Source organism: Coniosporium apollinis, assembly GCF_000281105.1.
Source record: "Coniosporium apollinis CBS 100218 chromosome Unknown supercont1.50, whole genome shotgun sequence".
NCBI lineage: Eukaryota > Fungi > Ascomycota > Dothideomycetes > Coniosporium > Coniosporium apollinis.
The window spans coordinates 56,853-75,931 of NW_006913312.1; the positions used below are offsets into that span (position 1 = coordinate 56,853).

At 54.2% G+C, this 19,079-nt stretch overlaps 6 protein-coding genes across 6 annotated transcripts; 3 read left to right on the forward strand and 3 right to left on the reverse strand.

Moving 5' to 3' along the window:
- Positions 1 to 402: 402 nt before the first annotated feature.
- On the forward strand, positions 403 to 3,714 carry W97_08175 (uncharacterized protein; the record flags this gene model as incomplete). The annotated part of the gene is made up of 1 exon (XM_007786044.1): positions 403 to 3,714. One exon carries the CDS (start codon positions 403 to 405, stop codon positions 3,712 to 3,714), a length of 3,312 nt encoding a protein of 1,103 aa, XP_007784234.1.
- Positions 3,715 to 5,426: 1,712 nt separating this feature from the next.
- W97_08176 (uncharacterized protein) lies at positions 5,427 to 7,100 on the reverse strand (the record flags this gene model as incomplete). Its single annotated transcript, XM_007786045.1, has 1 exon — positions 5,427 to 7,100. The coding sequence occupies one exon, from the start codon at positions 7,098 to 7,100 to the stop codon at positions 5,427 to 5,429; it is 1,674 nt and encodes a 557-aa protein (XP_007784235.1).
- Positions 7,101 to 10,517: 3,417 nt separating this feature from the next.
- Positions 10,518 to 13,151, forward strand: W97_08177 (uncharacterized protein; the record flags this gene model as incomplete). Its single annotated transcript, XM_007786046.1, has 3 exons — positions 10,518 to 11,289; positions 11,356 to 12,586; positions 12,677 to 13,151. 3 exons carry the CDS (start codon positions 10,518 to 10,520, stop codon positions 13,149 to 13,151), a joined length of 2,478 nt encoding a protein of 825 aa, XP_007784236.1.
- Positions 13,152 to 13,516: 365 nt separating this feature from the next.
- On the reverse strand, positions 13,517 to 14,527 carry W97_08178 (uncharacterized protein; the record flags this gene model as incomplete). Its single annotated transcript, XM_007786047.1, has 1 exon — positions 13,517 to 14,527. One exon carries the CDS (start codon positions 14,525 to 14,527, stop codon positions 13,517 to 13,519), a length of 1,011 nt encoding a protein of 336 aa, XP_007784237.1.
- Positions 14,528 to 15,642: 1,115 nt separating this feature from the next.
- On the forward strand, positions 15,643 to 15,874 carry W97_08179 (uncharacterized protein; the record flags this gene model as incomplete). Its single annotated transcript, XM_007786048.1, has 2 exons — positions 15,643 to 15,715; positions 15,783 to 15,874. The coding sequence occupies 2 exons, from the start codon at positions 15,643 to 15,645 to the stop codon at positions 15,872 to 15,874; spliced, it is 165 nt and encodes a 54-aa protein (XP_007784238.1).
- A 518-nt stretch (positions 15,875 to 16,392) lies between these two features.
- Positions 16,393 to 18,355, reverse strand: W97_08180 (uncharacterized protein; the record flags this gene model as incomplete). Its single annotated transcript, XM_007786049.1, has 3 exons — positions 16,393 to 16,437; positions 16,494 to 17,794; positions 17,845 to 18,355. The coding sequence occupies 3 exons, from the start codon at positions 18,353 to 18,355 to the stop codon at positions 16,393 to 16,395; spliced, it is 1,857 nt and encodes a 618-aa protein (XP_007784239.1).
- Positions 18,356 to 19,079: the final 724 nt, after the last annotated feature.

The window sequence follows — 19,079 nt, forward strand, 5'->3', positions numbered from 1 at the left end:
CTCCCTCTTTGGGCAGGCATCTTTCCTGCTGTGTTGCGGCATCGCACTAGGAGTTTGGAGGAATGGTTGGCCTGGGGCGCGTTTGCTGTTGGGATTGCTTTGCTTAAGACACCCGCATTTACGGCGCACTAGACCAAGCATTGGAGGGCGGTCAGCATTACAGGCTTGGGCCGACACAATTAACGTCTCTGACGCTTCTAAGAATCTGTATTACTTGTATGGATAGTGGACGGGCGAGTCAGGGGGACGTTCGGGACGTCACTCACGCCAAGGCCTGCCGTCTTATCGATAATCACCGTGTAAACATTGGCGAAACTTGCTGGCGGCTCCCTACGCGCCGCACCAGGACGCGAAGCACACTATCATTACAGAACACCACCTAACACACGGCAGAGTTCAAGAATGCAGAGGTACTATGATGCCACGCCGTGTCCGGCGACTTACTCGGGACCGCGACACATGCCGTCTTACTACCGCAATCACACTACTCTTTACGCGTCCTCGGACGCGACGAACCTGTACGCGCAGGACGATACTACTGCGAACATCGAGTATACACGGGAAATCCGGACTCATATTCAACACGCGAAGCCCAGACGATGCCCGGCAGCGATGAGGAAGTCCGCATGGAATCCAGCGACGGATATCTTCCAAGATGTAGCGGAAGAGTCTCCGAATTGCACCGCTGCCCAGAGCCGAAAGAGCAGAGGGCCAGTGTACGGCGCTGAGCAGACAACTGGGCGGAATACAGTCTTGTCACAGCCGCCACACAGAAGTGCTGTTGCGCCGCAGCACCCAAAGCCTACGCAGCCTTCGCGACGGCGCGTCTCAACAATGCTTGCTGAAAGAGAGAGAAAAAATGCGGATGGGCGCGTGGATAGCAGCATCGTAGAAGGGGAGCGAGCTGGCAGATCCGAGGCAAAGAAGGATCCGCGCAGGAGAACGATCTATATCCCATCCGAGGATACTACGATTGTGACAATCCACCCGGGAGCACCGCTCCACAAGACGAGAGCCATCCGCGACAAGTCTCCAGACTTGGCCTTTGATCTGTTCTACGTGTCAGAAGGAGAGCCCGAGAACCTCAAGTCAGCACTGCGCCAAACAAAAGCAGCCCGGAAGTCCCTCGCGGCAGCGCCCAAACGTGGTCCTCTGCAGCAGACAGCTCGGCCTCTGCAGAGCGTCAGTTTCTCGGAGGATGTCGTGGGTAAAAACGGAGGAAAGGAGAACATGCCTCCAGGAAAGCAAAAGCTGCTGGTAGTGAAGGAAGATATACCCCAAGAGAAGGATAACTTACGCTCGAGCAAGCACTTCTCTAAATCACGCGAAGCAAAACATGAGAAAGCCGCTCATGCCACAGAAGATGCTCGTCCAGTGCTTAAATCTATCAAAGAGCTCCGCGCGGCCAAAGCAATAGTTAACAAGAGGGAGATCGCCAGCACTTACGCTCCCGCAGCGACCTGGAACAAGAAGAGAACTAGCTCTGGCAGCATTTCTGGCTCGTCACCTGCAAAGACTCCCAAGATTGGAGATAACACTTCTGTCAATGGAAATACACACCAGCGGTCGAAGACGCAAGCATCAGTTCCTCAGGCCCTCGATCGTCCATCGCGCTTGTCGTGGTCGCCAAAACCAACTCTTCCGCTTAAGTCCCGAAAGCCACCTTCAAAGCTTAACGTGCCGCTCATCGTCCAGAAAGCCGCGGAGCAGCAAGCAAAATACCCTTTGCTCTCGGAGGACCTATCCAAGCCAGAGCTATACGAAGACCAATGGCTCAGCTATCAAGAAGTCGCTCTCTCCCAGCTTATCAACAGCATTTTCGAGTCGGCTGGAAAGCAGTCGAACACCTTCGAGCAGGAGCCGAGCCAGCTCAGAAAGAGACTTCTTGTGATATACCAGGCGTCCGAAATTCCACTGCTCCACAAACGTCTCCAAGCTTCTTTACTATACGGCGCGTTGAGCATCCCCAGAGAGCTCCTAACGCGAGCGGCTCGTCTGAAGGACGATATTGGACTACGACGCAAATTCCTGAATCTTTGGCTGGACACGTATGATCTGGAAACGCTCAAGGCCGCCGCGGAGGCCATCGTCGGGCGTGAGTGTCAAGCCTCGTTGAGGCTGTCTAGCGGCTCTTCTGCCGTTGATCTCACCGAGCGAAAACTTCGTGCGGAGAAAAAGCCTATCGAAGGCTTTCTAGACACCTTCCTAGTCCGCAACGAGGACGCTGTCCGCGTTAAGGCTGGTATCGGCAGTATAACCAGCGTTACGAGAGGAGCTGGACACCATGAAGACGAAGTTGGCTCGCAAGGCTGGTCCTGGCGCCGAACGGTTCTGCGAAGTCTGATGTTGATCCACCTCCTAGACCGGGCAAAGACTTCGGACACCATCACATGCTGTCTCTTTCAGGTTTCTTCGCTGTACAAATCGTCCACGGCAGTGCTCCACGCTCTCTCGGCTATGCTCTTTCCCTCTCTTGGTGATGTTGTCCGGCCGCTCGGGCATCTCACTTACCACCTCTCGTGTGTTCAGTACCCGCTTCAGGAGTATACTTACCAGATATCGAACCTGGCAACTGATTTGAGGAATGGCGTGCTCTTGACGAGACTGGTAGAGTTACTGCTGTATCCGTCGTCCGCTCTTTCTTCGTTTTCCGACGGCACCGTCACAGTATCAATGCCCACTGGGGAGCTGCTTACAACCGTCTTCCACCTGGACGAGAAGGAAGAATGGGTGCTCTCGCAGCACTTGAAAGTTCCATGCATTGGCAGGGCGCAGAAACTGTATAATGTACAGATCGCGTTGAGCGCCTTGGAAGGGGTACGAGATCTCGCGGGCAAGATCACAGAAGACGTCAAGGCCGAAGACATTGTCGATGGCCATCGGGAGAAGACGTTGGGTTTCCTCTGGGGCCTTGTTGGCAAGTGCGGTCTAGGATCCCTTGTGGACTGGCAGGAGGTTGGAAAAGAGAACCACAGGTTGAAAGCGCAGTTCAGCGAAGAGAACCCGGCTCACGGAGACTCCAACTCCGACAATGAAGACGACCTGGCCGATCCCTCAGACCTGGAACGCTACGCCCATCTCCTCCTCACCTGGGCCCGCAACATCGCGCGCCTCCACAACCTCCGTGTCACGAACCTCACAACCTCCTTCGCCAACCCCAAAGTTCTCGACGCCATAGTCTCGCACTACCTCCCCTACTGCACCGCCTCGACCTCCCCACCATCCCACCAAGGACCCCCACCATACCTCCCCGAAAAACTCAAATCCATCGGCTGCAGCACGCCCTTCATCGCCCTCTTCGCCCCGTCCTCCAGTAGCAGCGGCCCCTATCCCCTCCCCACGAAAGCCACAACTCTCACGACTCTCGCCTTCCTCGCTTCCCGCCTCCTCCCGCTCTCACGCGCCCACCGCGCCGCATGTACAGTTCAGCGCGCCTTCCGCGCCCGCCTCGCACGGAGGGATGTCTTCAGGCGGATCACGCTTATGCGGTTGGCGGCTGAGTGTGCGATGGTGGTGCGGGCTCGGACGAGGGTGGTGCACGCGGCGACTGTGCTGCAGAGGGCGTGGCGAAAGGTGTTGGATAAGAGGATCGGGAGGTTGGTGGAGGATGTGGTTGGGTTTCAGGCTGTGGCTAGGGGTTGGGCTGTGAGGCGGAGGGTTGCGGATGGGAAGGATGGCGGAAAGGCGAGGAGGAGGGTTAGAGGGGGTTGGTGAGGTGGTGGCTGTTTCGTTGCTGGAATTGACTGGGAGGAGATTCTCTCGGGGTTTACGGGTGGATGTTTGGGGCGCTTGGTTGGGTTGGAGGATATACGTTCTTTGGTGTTTCCGGTTGGTTTGCGTATAGGTTCCGCGTCAATCGCTAGGTGTGCGTTTACTCGCCGCACTCCTCTAGCTGCGACATAGTCTATGTCAATCTCTTATAGTAAAGCTGGTAAATATCCGCTGGTGAAATACTCCGCCCTGCTGTCCATCGATTCATTCGTTGGATCATAAGGTTCCCGTACACGTTCGAACGATTTGAGGGGCTTCTCAAAAGAAGCCCTCCGGATAGGCCAGAGTCCTGAAAGCTGGAGAGGCCCCGTCGGAACGCTTAGAGAGGCCACCAAAACCAGGTGCTGTGATTCAGCAGTCAATATGCTGCCCCAAAGCTTTTGGTCCGCGCTGAGCCGGTTGTTTGTGCGTCCAACAAAAATGTAAAAACATACAGCAGTGGGGATTCGCTAGTGGTCACCCACCTATTAATTGAATATCTGCGCATGTTCATAGGATCTCCTTTCCTGTTTTAGCGAGTGAGCATCGCCGCCCTATACTCGCGCGAAGAACCCGAACGCCAAGGGATCCTTTGATGAGATCTGACCATCATGCGTACTCCAGCGCAGTGGAAACGCCAGCGCCTCGGGAACCCATTTCGACTCCCAAATCAACACCAGCGTCCTCTGCACGCCAGCACAGTAGAAATTCAGTTTGCTGAGAGCCAGTTTTGGCCCCTTCTCAGCGCCAGAGTTGCCTTCGCGTTGGCGTTCACCTTGCGCTGGCGTCTCCCACCTCCCTAGGAGCCCGTTTTACTCCCTTCCCACTCCAGCGTCCGCCTTACGCTAGCGTCTTCCGCACGCCAGCGCGGTGGAGACGGCAGCGTCTTGGGAGTCGCTCCCTCTCACCGTTACCGTTACCTCTACGCTGGCGTCTCTCATGTACCAGCGTCCCGGGAGCCCGTTTCGGCTCCCTTTCGACGCCAGCGTTTGCCTTACGCTGACGCCATTCACACGCCAGCGCCTTAGGGTGCCCACTCTGTCTCCTTTCCAACGCTAGCGTTGCCTTTGCGCTGGCGTTCGCCTTATGCTGGCGTCTTCCACGCGCCAGGGTCTTGAGGGAGAACCGGCTCCAAAAAATTGGCGCTCTCCTGTGGAAGGTAAACACTAGCGTTGAGAGGGCTGGAGACACGCCCCTCAGACGCTGGCTTTTCCCTTGCGCGGCAGCAGGGCGGGCGGGCGGCTATGAATAAATGAAAAAGATCCAAACTTAGAACAGCTAGAGCGCAACTTGTAGAGAATGAGAATGATATCAAAAGAGTACATTAAATAGTTCAGTTGCCACGAATCGAATAATGCCCTGAGCAGAAGATGCCGCGATGACCACAGAACTTCTTGCCTATGCATCCGCATCTGTACGAGAAACAATGACGACAACAACCCCTCCTGGGGTTCCTTCTTGATTGATCTCGATCTTGCCATCAAGGAACAACAAGAAGCACCTACAGGAGCCCGACCAATCCTTTTATGCACGATCTCGAGTCATTTTTCTGGGTGCTCTTCTAGACATGCATTCACTACAATGAACAAAATGAGGAGAGGGTTGTGCCAAGGTTCGAAGCAATAGTACGTCAAGGGTAACCACATGTTGTTGCCAACCGCTGCTCAAAAGTGAAATCATCTCGGAGAAAAACAATACGAATGACGCACTTCAATACAAAAGCACTCCATGCCCTCAAACTTGTCAACTTTCAGCCTGGCCTCGACGGCAGCTTTTCTTCCCGAGTTGGGGTCTTGAAAGTAGCAGGTTGACTGGGTGCGTCTGGGAGCAAACTCTCCGAAATAGCGTTGCAGATAATCGTAGGCAACGTAATCCGTTATCTCCCTCGAAGTCTGCATATGATGGAGTACTTTGTTCCACTGTGTCTTGTCCTGTTCGCTCCAGATTACGCACATGGGTGCATCCATAGTTGAGCAAGCTATGACAACCTGGAAATCGCAGACCTGGTGGACCTTGGACATTGGATATTTTAGGACAACAAATGCGTTGAGTCCGGAGCCTTGGTCCAGAAAGAGCATCCTTTTGGAGTCCCACAGGTCCTCGGGCTGAATCATGCCACGTAAGCAGTAGTTTTCACCCGTGACGTTGCGGAAGCGGATTGCGTGACGGTATTGGGAATTGAGAGAGAGAGACTCGGCTAGGCTCAAATCCTTGCGGATATGCAACACAGCTTTCTCGCAACGTAATCTGCCCTTACGTTCTTGACCCGCTGTGTACATTTCATGTGGCCGGGCTCGGACGTATCCTCGCGCCGTCTTGGTAAGGTACAACCCCATCCAGCCATTGGCGCTGTTCTTGGGCAAATCGCTATACTCACAGACTCCGAGGTTGAAGACTAAATCACGAGTCTCGTCGAGCACGTTGACCAATGTTGCTTCAAGTCGTAGCCCTTTATTTGTGATGGTGAACTCCTTCTCGATAGGCCCTCTATTTCGAGGTCTCATCTGGCGACACTTGGTGAACTCTGTTGGCCATCTGGCGAAGATTCCTCTGTAGCTTTGGAAGTCGTTGCCCTGACCCGGGGATTGAGCCCTCCATGCAAACAATGAGAGGTCGCAGCTCTGCTTTGCTATCTCTTCTTGAAGCCGCATGAAAGCCTTTTTACCTTCCCCATAAATCATGGGCATGTTTATATCGAAGATGCCCAGCAGGCAGTACGCCATATCCTCAATGCGGGTAGTCTCTCGTCCCGCTGCCCACGACATCCGCCTTGAAATGAGTATTTGAGACAGACAGGCACTGTCTTCCAAAACATTGACATCGATTCCTGTCTCTCTGCTGAGGAATAAGGTGTGCGCAGCTTTAGATGTTCGCATGGTCCAGGTCATGTCATAAAACTCCACGTGGGGAGGCGCAATCAGCTCCTGAAGCGTCCAGCCCCTTCTGAGCCATCTGCAGCCCGGAAAACTCTGTTCAAACCATTTATCGGATTGTGGTGGCTCGGACCCGATTTCGGGTCTTGATCGCAGATCCGAGAGAAACGCAAAGCAAACAGCCGACTCCCTATACCATTGGAACATCGAGTTTATAGTCTCAGAGAGTTCTGCGCTGCTTGACTTGTCTATGCAGCAAGTATCCACCCAGGCGTATGGCAGATTTCGCCGTCGAGCCAATTCACACGTACGCTCAATTTTTGCGAAGCCCTTCTTCTTCCGCGCATTGCCAAGGTCCTTGACCTCCTGAAATGAGACCTCTCCACCATCCCATGTGTGGGACAAAACAGCGTAAGAGCCTTTCGGTGGATCGACGAAGAATTCCAGGGCAAGGGATTCAGTGCTGATGAGCCACATTGTGCTTATCTCCCAGTCTGTAGGGATTCCGGGTCGGAGGAAGACAGCGAGGTTGGGTGGCCAGCCGCTGAAAAGGAAAGATTGGACCGAGGCTGGGGTAAAAACGTCCGGCGCTCGCCAAATGCTGAGTAATGCCAACCCCACTCTATTTCTGCAGGCAGAGGCATCACCTAGTCACCTAACTACTAATCCACTGATTTAAAGCTTATATATAGCGGAAGGATGCCCAGTATTCTTTGATCTATGGCCGCATGTGAAAGATTATGGATGATGTGTGGACTTATATGCGAATCTGAAGCAACACCCTGTGCTGCTGTTCTGGAGGTGTTTCGCGGACTGCGACTTGCAGCAATGTGATACTTTAGTCAGCCGGCATAATAAATCGCTCAGTGGCGAGTCATTGTTGTAATGAAGATCCAGCACGTTTATCTTCTGACTAATTCGTCAAGGAGGCCAGTATGATTGATAGCGGCAAACAAGCCAAACTTATACCAGAGGACAGAAGAGCATCGACGCAGACTTCATGCGACTCGAAACGACCTAGATCAAGGGTGCCAGAAGGGGTTTACAACTTACATGTTCGTCGATCGGCTGGAACCACTCTGTAAAAGGAAGAACTACTTGAGGGCAACCGATTGTTCGAGGATAGCTGATACATCCTAGTCAAACGTCGCAAGCCTCTGTCATCCCCCTTTCTCCTGTTTGAGTTACTTCATGTACCACTCTGCAGCTTACGGACTCGTCCGTGATTCTAGAATAACCTTCATTCCTCCCCTTAGCTCACTGTTCGCAGATTCAGGGGCAGGAAAGGGACGTTGGCTTTTGGAGAGATCACTCATGGTGATTGTATATCGCCGAATCCGTGCATTAAGACCTTCCACATGGCTGGATTATACCGTAGCATCCAGAGAGGTGACGGTAGAAGGCTCTTATGGTCATTCCTATGAGTTCCCACCAGTGTTCAAAGTAGCAGAACCTGTTCCCAGTTCACTTCCATATCAGGACAACCAACAATGTATTCAGCCAAGATCGCACCTGTGCCAATTCGCTGCTTGGTTCCCAAGGAAACATCGCCTTCTATAACCCACATAACATTGAATTACCCCACTGGTCGGCCTGAAGGCCGACCTTCCTTCTTTCCTTCCCAGAACAGATCTTGGTTCAGCGAATCAGTCTGCGGATTGGGATGTCATAGGACGAGCGAAATCGGCAGGAGATGGGCTTGTCCGGCAAAGTCTTTGTACTCAATATCGTCCACGTATATACAGCCAATCTTTAATCCAAACCCAACGCTGCTGTATTTCTCGGACCAACTCGATCGTGTCCTGTATGACATGCGCAGAGTCGGCGACTAGCGAGCGAGGACTGCCGGGCTGGGTCCGTGCCTGCAAGTTGTCCTTGGTGGTGAGTGAAGCCTCCGTGGTGTCTCAAACATAGCTCAGAACTATATACTGCGCGCTCTTTGGAACGACACTCACTTTCAGGTCGTTCACATGTACAGCCCGGAGCTCAAAATCAAAGGATCGTTCGCCAACTGGCCGCATTTCCCATTATGGGAGTTCTGGCAGGCGTTGATCCATTCTCCAGCCAGACACGGATCAATAACATTGCCCAAAATTCGACCAACAAACGACAGTTGCGCTGTAGCGAGTTGACGGTAGGAGAAGATGGAATTAAATCGAATGTATAGGACGCTGGGCATCCCAGGACGATTTAGAACACTCGACATGGGAACACACTATACTTTAAGATCCCGAAATGAACTTCTCTTGTATTGTCTTGAAGCATTTCAGCGAGCTTCTCGTGATGATATTTTCGTCGCTTGGCTTCAGCCTCTGAGCGGAGGAGGTGGAGCACGTATTAGCAAAGGGTGCATGTAGTACGCGCTGCTAGCCCTCCAATATCCGTCCGGTGCTCTGATGAGAGATCGGATGTTGGAGCATGGCGCACGCTATCGTCTGGATGCCCCCAATTACTGTAGTCTGTAGTCCTCCTCAGACTTGTCGTACGGCGTCAAGAGCGCCTCAAGCGAAAGTTCCAGGGCGGCACAGTCGTCGCAGAGAGGGTGCGAGAGCAAAATCGTCCATGGCAGTGTTCCCGGCACGCTAGTAGAGGTATGCTTGCTGAGCGGCAAGGTACAGTGGTCGAGAAGCAAGGTCTGCTTGACTCGACGAATGCGCGGGTTCAAATATTGAACCCAAGTCAATCGATCCAGCGCTCAAGGCAGTTCGGATCTAAAGAAACAATCTATCCGCCTAGGTGCAACAGGATTTTGTAGCTGGCCGTGATCGAACATTGAATGCTCCTCCACAGCGTTCAGCGCCTTGGACGGTAGGATGGCTGGCCCTTGGATGGGGAGGAAGAAAGGACCCCATGCGTCTCCTAGTCTTGACTAGGCTCTCCGAGTGAATGCCTTTCTCCGAGCGTCTCCCTATCCCCTCCGGCATCGGCGTTGTCGTCGCGGCTGACATGGAAAACGCCATTCACATTAACAAGCTCAAGCAACCGCGGGTGGGCCCTGGCGTGCAGCACCAGCAACACAGTTCATCTGTGGCTGGTCCAAAAATCTTGCGTCTCATCTTCTAGCCCTTCTTTTCACCTTCTCTAGCATCGAGGAATTGATAGACGTCGTCGGATGAAGCAGAGGTGCGGAAACAGCACCCAGAGAATCTCATAGTACGAACATAGCTCTCAGCTCACCTTCTCCATTAGAGACCTTCCTCAAGAACTTAGCAGCTCAGTCCGCTTCGGCCTTCTAGTCCGCTTTCGAGAATGAACTTGGATTGTGGAGCAGCGAACAAAGAGCTTCTAGAAACCGGCTTGACGCGATGCCGAGGCGGCTGCTCAGTTTCAGAAACCGTTTCCCCGCGATCGCCTAGCGCGATCCGCAAAGCTTGGCCTCATCTCAGGGGCTTCTTCCCGCACCTCCTGGAGCTACGGAGCTCCCCTGCCTCGGCCATCCTTCACCGCGGTGTTCGGGATAGCTGACTTCGCACTTCTTTTCTGCAATGCCTTCTCTTGTAATGGTGGTGTGGTGCATTTGTCCGTCTCAGCGTCAGATAGGACAGCGCTGGCGGCTCCCCCGGTGGTAAGGCAGGCTGAGGGCTGACATCTTGGGGGGGTCACGCGTAGCAGTCACTCATCTCCGTAACCTCGTGTCTTAGCGCCACATATTAGCCCCGTAGAAAGAGGAGCCGCTGTGCATCATCTCCTTCCCGATTAGGAAGCCTCCAACACTGTTTATATTACGGGATGGGAGATCATCTGGGGTTCTGGGGTAGCCAACCAAGATCGTAAATATTTAACCTCCGATATCTCCTGCGCAAGTAAGTTTTTCCTTTTGTGTAGGAGTTGAATTTCCAACTTCACCTCTGCTTCTATACTTTCATTCAGGCCCTTGCGGTCCGTTCTTTTAACATGCATCTCTTCAATCTTCTATCCGCTCTTTCGATCTTGTCGACTGCAGTCACCGCTCAACACGGCAAGCATAAAATTCCTGAGGTTGAGGTTCTCGTCCAGTCTGCTACCTCAGTCTACAGCAGCTGGAAGGGATGGCGTGGTACCCCTACAGGGCGTCCATACCCAAAACCTCCAAGGCCCACCTATCCCTCTAAGCCTAAGGACCAATGTGCTTACTGGCTGGAGAATGTTAAACACCAAGGCATCTCTGCTTTCAACCCAAACCCTAGCAGTTATCAAACTTTCCGCAATGTCAAGGATTTTGGCGCTAAGGGCGACGGCGTGACTGATGATACCGCTGCCATCAACCTTGCCATCAGCAGTGGCGGACGCTGTGCTCCAGGCACTTGCGGAAGCTCTACTGTTACGCCTGCCGTTGTGTACTTCCCCGCCGGCACGTATGTAGTTTCAAGCTCCATCATTGACTACTACTACACGCAGATGATTGGCAATCCCAACTGTCCGCCCGTCCTGCTGCCGACGGCCGAGTTTACAGGGTTTGGCGTTATCGATGGTAATCAGTACGGCGCGAACGGCCTGGGCTGGGGAGCCACCAACGTATTCTGGAGACAGATCAGGAATTTCGTTATCGACATGAGAGGTGTTCCATTCAACGCGGCTATGACTGGCATTCATTGGCCTACCGCTCAAGCTACAAGTCTGCAAAACATTCGCTTCTTGATGAGCAGCCAGAACGGAACCCAACACCAGGGTCTCTTCATTGAAGAGGGTGAGTCTTTGTGGCTTTTACAAACAGGAATGTTGGAGCTGTGCTAATGCTTTCCATCGCCAACAGGCTCTGGAGGTTTCATGAACGACCTTGTCTTCAGCGGAGGACTTGCAGGTATGGTGATTGGCAACCAGCAGTTCACGATGCGCAACATCAGCATCTACGATTCGGTCACTGCAATTAACCAGCTCTGGGACTGGGGCTGGACATACAAGGGCATCAACATAAAGAATTGCAGCGTCGGTCTGAACATTGCCTCTGGAGGTCCCACAGCGCAGGCGGTCGGTTCCGTAGCGTTCTTCGATAGCTCAATCAGCGACACACCAGTTGGAATCGTCACCGCTCGAGACCCGAACAATCCGCAGCCCGTGAGTGGCGGAAGCCTCATTCTTGAGAATGTCCAGCTCAATAATGTCCCTGTCGCTGTACAAGGACCCGGCAATACCACCGCCTTGGCTGGAACAACCGGCTCCTCGACTGTCAGCGCCTGGGGCCAGGGTCGCTCATACCTGCCTAACGGCCCAAACAACTTCCAAGGACCGATCCCGCCTAACAACCGGCCGGGCTCTCTGCTCAGTGCTGGTGGCAAGTTCTACGAACGTTCCAAGCCGCAGTACGAGAACGTTCCTCTACAGCGGTTCTTGAGCGCACGCGACGCCGGAGCCAGTGGCGATGGCAGGACCGATGACACTGAGGCGCTGCAGAAGGCTATTTTCAGGGCAGCCCGGAGCAACCAGATCCTCTTCATCGATGCCGGCACCTACGTTGTCACTTCGACCTTGTACATCCCGAGCGGCAGCCGGATCACTGGTGAAACCTACCCGGTCATCATGTCCAGCGGCAAGTTCTTCGCGGACATCAAGAAGCCACAACCCGTCGTTCAAGTCGGCAAGCCAGGCGAGCGCGGCACGATCGAGTGGACAGATACCATTGTATCCACCCGCGGCCCCCAGGCCGGAGCGATCCTCATCCAGTACAACCTCGCCAACTCCCCAAACAACCCGGCTGGCATGTGGGATGTTCATGTACGCGTCGGAGGCTTCGCAGGCTCTGATCTTCTGCTGGCAAACTGTCCCACGCAGCGGAATGATACTGTGGATACCATCGAGGAAATCAACCCTAATTGCATCTCTGGCTATCTCTCGATGCACATCACGAAGGGAGCTAATGGACTCTACATGGAGAACTGCTGGATCTGGGTCGCAGATCACGATATCGAAGACCCGGCCTTGACGCAGATCACCATCTATGCCGGTCGCGGTCTGCATGTGGAAAGCGAGGTTGGAAACATCTGGCTGTGAGTAAACCCTTCTGCCGGCACTCTACCCGAAAGTCTCGTACCGATGCAACGTTCTACATAACACCCAGCTAACCCAGCCCCCAACAGCGTCGGCACGGGCGTAGAGCACCACGTAAAATACGAATACCAATTCGTCAACACGCGCAACGTCTTCATGGGCCAGATCCAAACTGAAACAGCCTACTATCAGCCGAACCCCAACGCCAACCTGCCATTCCCCTACGACGCCTCCCTCTTCGACCCGGTCTTCCCCAGCGCCTCCAACATCTCCAACAACGCCAACGGCTGGGGTCTGCGCATCAAGGACAGCCGAGACCTGTTGACCTATGGCGCGGGGCTGTATAGCTTCTTCTACAATCAGAGCACTGTGTGCTCAGCTGCGCAGACGGTGGGGTGCCAGACGGATATCTTCAGTGTCGAGGGCCGCGTTTCGAACGTCCCTGTCTTCAACCTCAACACCGTCGGGACGAGTTGTATGATTACGAGGGATGGGAGATGTTTGGCGCAGGCGAGGGATAACGTTAATACGTTTATTAATACGGTGGCGTTGTTTAGGACGTAAGCAGGTGTTAAGGGGCGCCGGGAGGTTCTACGGAGTAATGGTCGCGAGGGAGAGGTCGCCCCACAGACTATTATGGCTTAGATAGTGTAATGATTTCCTCCGTATAGAAGACAAGAATAAATGATATTACGGCGTTTGTGTTTACTGAAGTCCATCAAGGGGGTCGTAAGAGGGGCTCCTTCGTCTATAACGTCCATTATATGTGGTACGCTCGTTATGAGCAAAAACGGGAAATCGCGATGAATTCTGCTGCACGCCGAACAACGTGTCCAGTTCCACGCCAGCACGCCGATATGCATCCATTACCCAGCCATGTCCCACGTAGATCCCTCAGGGTATCAGATGCCGTATCCCGCCCACAAGTTTCAGTTCAACGCACCCGGCGCCTCCCCGCCCTGCGTCCATTGCCTCCACGCCCTCCACTCCGCATACCCTATCGTAACCTTCTTGCCCATATACGTCACGACCTGCAAGTCCCCGACCTTGCGCCAATCCTCCCTGCGCCCCGTCCACCCCGCCTTGCGCATCAAACTCACAATCGTCTCTTCCTTCGTCCAGCCCTGCTCTTTCGGCACGTCGGGGAGGTAGGTGGCGCCGTACCGCCTCGAGTGGTACACGAAAGATATCCGCAGCCCGTGGATCCCAATGTCCCAGGCGAGCGGCGAGGCGATGGGCGTGAAGGTGTGGAGCAGTGTCACGCCGCATTCGAGGGTGGGGAGCTCGTGGCGCGCGATGGGGGCGAAGCGGGAGTCATCGAAGGCGCTGTTGGCGAGTGTCAGTGTGTATGCAGAGAAGGGGCGGGAAAAGGGGACGCGGGGGGATACGGACGAGGTAAGCGCGTAGCTCCTGAGCCCGTCATCCAGCTTCTGCCCCTCGAACGTGCCGATGCAGCCGCGGAGGAGCTTGTGGCCGCTACGCGAGACGGTGTTCCAGGTTACGAAGAGCGGGTAATCGGCGTATGAGGAGGGAGATTCGGTCGGCTTGGAGCGGCGGCCCAGGGTTGAGAAGAAGGAGGAACGCGAGGAGGATTTGGAAGTCGCGGCGGAGGAACTGGTACCGTTGACGCTGACGCTCGAAGCAGTCGAGGGAACGGAGGACGATGAGGACGATCGTGGACTCGGCGCGAGGAGACGGCTTATTGCTGCAGGGCGGAGGGAGGAGGTGGTGCGCTGTTCGGGGGCTGGGCCTTCTTCCATATCCTCATCCTCGTCATCATCGTCGTCGTCGTCATCGTGGTGTTCTGCTTCGTCTTCGTCTGAGGGCGCGTTATACTTGTCCCAGAGCTCTTCGACTTGCTTGAGATGAAGAGGCTGCCGCTTCTCTATGCTCGCGGACAGGATTTCAAAGCAGTATGCGCAGTGTGCTAGAGTTGCCATGGCTAAGGGCGGAGTTGAACTGTGGGGGTGTGTAGAGGGAAATGTAGCATCGAGTTGCAAGTATCCGTGAATTAGAACAGAGTAAATCGCGCCAACAGAGTACTGGGCAGAGTCTGACTCCGATAACGAACTCTGGCCGGCAACCCAACCAGAGAAAGCTCAACGAAGGTAAGAAGCCGTGTAAATCCGGGGCTGAAGTCTTGCTCCACCGGTCCTGCTGAGCGTTACTTGAGCATTCGTTCGTTCTGCTAGATTTGTTGTGACTGAATGCCTAGCGACCACGATCAGCAGGCCGTGGACAAGTGGACACAGTGGCGCGCCGGGAGGCGAGAGCGTAAGGTGGTGGTTGAGGCGACAAGGCCGGCGAGGGGAGCTCCAATATCAGGGTTCAACTGGTACTCCATCTTAGCTTATCTTATATTATCTTATCTTCACCGCCAAGCGATCTATAGTTGCCGGCGTCGTTGGAGTTATTTCCGTGAGTGTTAGGTCTACCAGCAACTCCAATTCGAAACTCTACATCAATACGATATACGAGTAGGAGCACCAGGGCAGTCCTCAGGTAAGAGGTTGCAACATCCGTGGCGGATGCCGCATCAAGGCTGCGACCAACAAGGTCACAGCCTCGTTTCAGCCAAGCGCTGTATACCTAGATAGTCCCCACGAATCTCGAAGGACGTGTCAGGCAGGCTTCGCCGTGTTCTGAGTGTCGTGTTCACGGATGCCAGTGTTATCCGGCGCCTTGGTTTTTAAGGCAGTCCTTCCCGTATTGGGAGCTGTGGGTGCTGAGCCGGCGCTGGAACAGGCCGTGTTTCCGCGTCTCTTTACCATACTTAGTTTCATGGCACATTCTCATACGCTTCGAGTCTCAAAGTGCTCAAGCCATTATGCTGTGTCGTAGCGAGCCGTATATACAAGTCCCTACGCTGTGCCGGACAAACTCGCTGCATCCCAGTCTCCACGCCAAGTGCATACCGTCCTCAACCTCCTCCTCTTCAGCTCCCATATTCATCCGTCGCCGGCCGACCGTCTTCGCTCTTTCACTAGTCTCCTGGTTCCCAATATACCTAAGTAGAGCTATCGACCCCTCAGATCAGGCTTCACCAATACACAAAATGAAGTCCTTCGCCATCACAGCCCTTTTCACTCTCCTCGCCTTTGCATCAGCCGCGCCGGTTCCCTATGACAGTGAGTTTCCGAACTTACATGGTGTACCCAAGGAAGTATGTGAGGCGGAAAGTAACGGCTCTACTAGGAAGAGAAGCCGTTCCGAGCGACACGGAGCCCGCCATGACCGACGGCGCGGGCAACGTCGTGGCATTCGTGAACGCCAACAACCCACAATGAGCGTCACTGCTCGGGTGGTTAGGGTGGTGGGTGGTTGGGTGTGGTGGATGTTGGAAGGGTTTGAGATGCGGAGGGTGTTGTGGATGTGTGACGTATATCAGTAGTAGGATCCGGATGGAGAGTTTTAGGGAGAGCGGTTCTGGTTTATCAGTACCTGCACGTGATACCTCGAATCACGGATGTAAAGTGGCAGTTTTGCATTGCTTCCGATAGGGTTTTCAATTCTACTACATCGTGGTCCCATTATTACCGACCGTCTACGGCTGAAAAGCTAGCTGTCCCCGCAGAGAAGCACTGACAACAAGAACACCCCATATATGAAGGATATCCTCAGATCAATCCTGGTGGCATGTCGATGCATCGTACAAATGATAAAAGAGAGAAGAGGAAGGGGAGTGCCCAAAGATCCTGAGACCAATGGCGCAACGCGCCAGATCATTTCCAGACCTTCGCAAGTCTCGTCGGAAAGGGCAGGGGAAAGTGTGAAAGTGCATTTTGTTGAGCGTCGGCCTGTTGTTCTACAGCGTACCGTTCGCTTGGGCTTCTTTGACCTGCTCGAAGACCTGGGAGAACGTTAGCCTAGGACATGAAGCTTCATATCCCAAGGATCAAAGCATACCTTAAGCATCTTCCTTCTCGCACCCACTGCTTGCACGCCCCTCTTCTCTAACCCCTCGTCATCCAGCTCGATCAATTCTGTCCACTTGAGGTCCTTGAGGTTGTCAGTGTACTTGTGGAGTCGCAGAGTCCGAAGCCAGTTCGGGATATCCTTAAGTAGGGTCAGATCCGTGGGGTCCTCTGGAGGCTTGCTGCTGCCTCTCCTGCCTCGTGGTGATCGGCCACGCTGGACCTCTGAGTGATCGGACAGGTACCCCTCGTGGCCCCCACCGAGACCAATGCCGAATTGAGCAAGATTCATGCCAGTAAGGTTGTTGTTTGCTAGGGGTGAGCTTCCATCGTAAGCAGACAAGAAACCGTTGTTCTGCGGAATGGCAAAGCTGCCCATGCCGCCAAGACTGCCGGCCATGGCGAGACCAGGCGAGCTCGGGCGCGAGCGACGTCCTTGCATGGCGGCAAGTTGCTGTGCTTGGAGAGCAGCGGCCTGCTGTGGAGAGAGGATGTGACCGAGCTCGTTGGTCATGATGAAGTTGGCGCTTGGCACACCCGTGAGGCCAGATCCAAGGTCCAGGCCAGGATTGTTGCCTTCGGTCGAGCGTGCACGGCGGTACTTGCGAACATCGTCAAGCTGAATACGGTTGTTCACTGTAGAAAGAGCAGCAAGCTTCATCGCAGTCGCGTTTGCGACCATGTCAGCCTGGTTCGCGCTTTGCTGGGCAGAAAAATTAGGGACCATCGGCGTGTTGACCATAGACGCCCAGTTACCGCTCCCTGCGTACGGCGACAAAATAGACATGCCAGATGCGCTATTGTCAGGGGCACTGATGGAAGTGCTTTGCAGGTTGCTGTCACCAGATAGTGCTAGTGGACGAGGTGAACGTAATCCACCCGCCGATGGAGGCGGCTGGGTGAACTGTCCCATAGGCGGCTGACCGGATGATGACTTTGGTCGCTGCGCATCAGCGCTTCGTGGACCCCACGGCGATGATGGCGGCGGCGCTATGTTCTCTTTGCGGATATCTTCCGGTGCAGATATGGTTGGTGCAAGCAGAGAGGAACGGTCGCCTATCGTGCTGTTGCGATTCGAAGTGGGCACAGCGCCAGTGTGTTGAGTGAACTCCGCTTTCTGCTTCGCAATGGCGGCCGCGGCATCTGGAAACATTTGATTGATGGTAGCAGGGTCTAACCCTGAGTTGCGCTTATTGCCTGGGGAGGGCGGTGGGCGACCGAGACCGATGGAGTTACGGGACCCTTCGACATTGAGCTTGCTCATTGCGTCGCTGAGGCGCTGGGACATGGGGTCTGAATGGAATTTTAGTCAGAGTCATGCCAGCACTGATGCTCCCACTTACCCTTTTCGCCGAAATTGGCGGGGGACAGCACGCCGGAGATCGGGTGCGTCTTGGCCATTTGTTGCAAGACCTGAATGAAGAATCGAATCTGGACTTGTGTGGTTTGCTGCAGTAGCTGGTAGAGCGCCGCAGTTCTCTCGGCCTCGCTAAGCACCCGGAACCACTGTTCGATAGCACTCAGCTCGTCCTTGAAATCTTGATCGAGGGTAGCAGTAGCCATCTCCTCCAGCGTTATCTCATACTGGTCGATGTCCGCAATCCACTGCTGCGCAGCCCGATCCATGGCGTCTTCGTTGCCTTGGTTCTGGCTGGAGTGCGACTGTCCAAAGTAGACCTCAGAGGAGGGCCGGATGCCGCGGTTCGCCAAAGGCGTGTTCGAAAAGGCTCCCATGTCCGCCGAAGCGCGCAAATGGTGACCAGCCCCAATAGCGCGAGAAGAAGGCGGACGAAGTGAGGAGCCCGAAACCTCAGGAGTGCTGTTCCTATTGCCGGGTAGATGACTGGCAGACATGATGCCTGCTGTAGAGTTCGAAGCTGTCGGTTGTATAGATGAAAATTGGATTCTGCGACCGCATTATGTTAGAAGCCAGACATCTCTGCGAGCTCGGCCGTGTAGGGTAGTGACATACAGGTGAGGCTGAAGTGAGCAGCCGTCGAGGCGTTGGCGAAGTCTCCTGCAGGCCTGCTGACGACTATCTATGCGCCTGAAAGTGACGTCGGGCTTTCCGGAGTGTTCTACCGATTGAAAGAGCAGGGCGGACGATACAATTAACAAGGGCGCCCGCACACAGTCAAAGAAGGGCCGTGTGCTCGACAACTATGAGGTTATTAAAGAAAGGGCTTGATGTGCTCATGTTGAAAGGAGGCAGAGTCGCGAGTCTGGCTCCCCGTGCATAAGCGGCCGCTGCAGATGGGCCGGAGATGATCCGGGCAGGGGTCCGGCGGCAAAGCAACGCTGCCAAGGTTGTCACACAGAATCACGTGACAACTCAATTATATAGTTGTACTGTGATCACGCCGGCGAAAACTTGACATCGACGCCTCTTATGATGGTGTATACGTGTTGTGTTCGCAATTGGAAGGTATTACGATATCAACTAACACTGAAGGAGAGCTTATGCAGTTTTAGTCTAAGGACGCCGATCATTCTCATATGCTTAGATAGTTCAGCATGTGGACAGGTTGGCCGGTTCGTGATGCCCGTTGTCTGATGCTGAAGAGGCGCGGATTCTGCC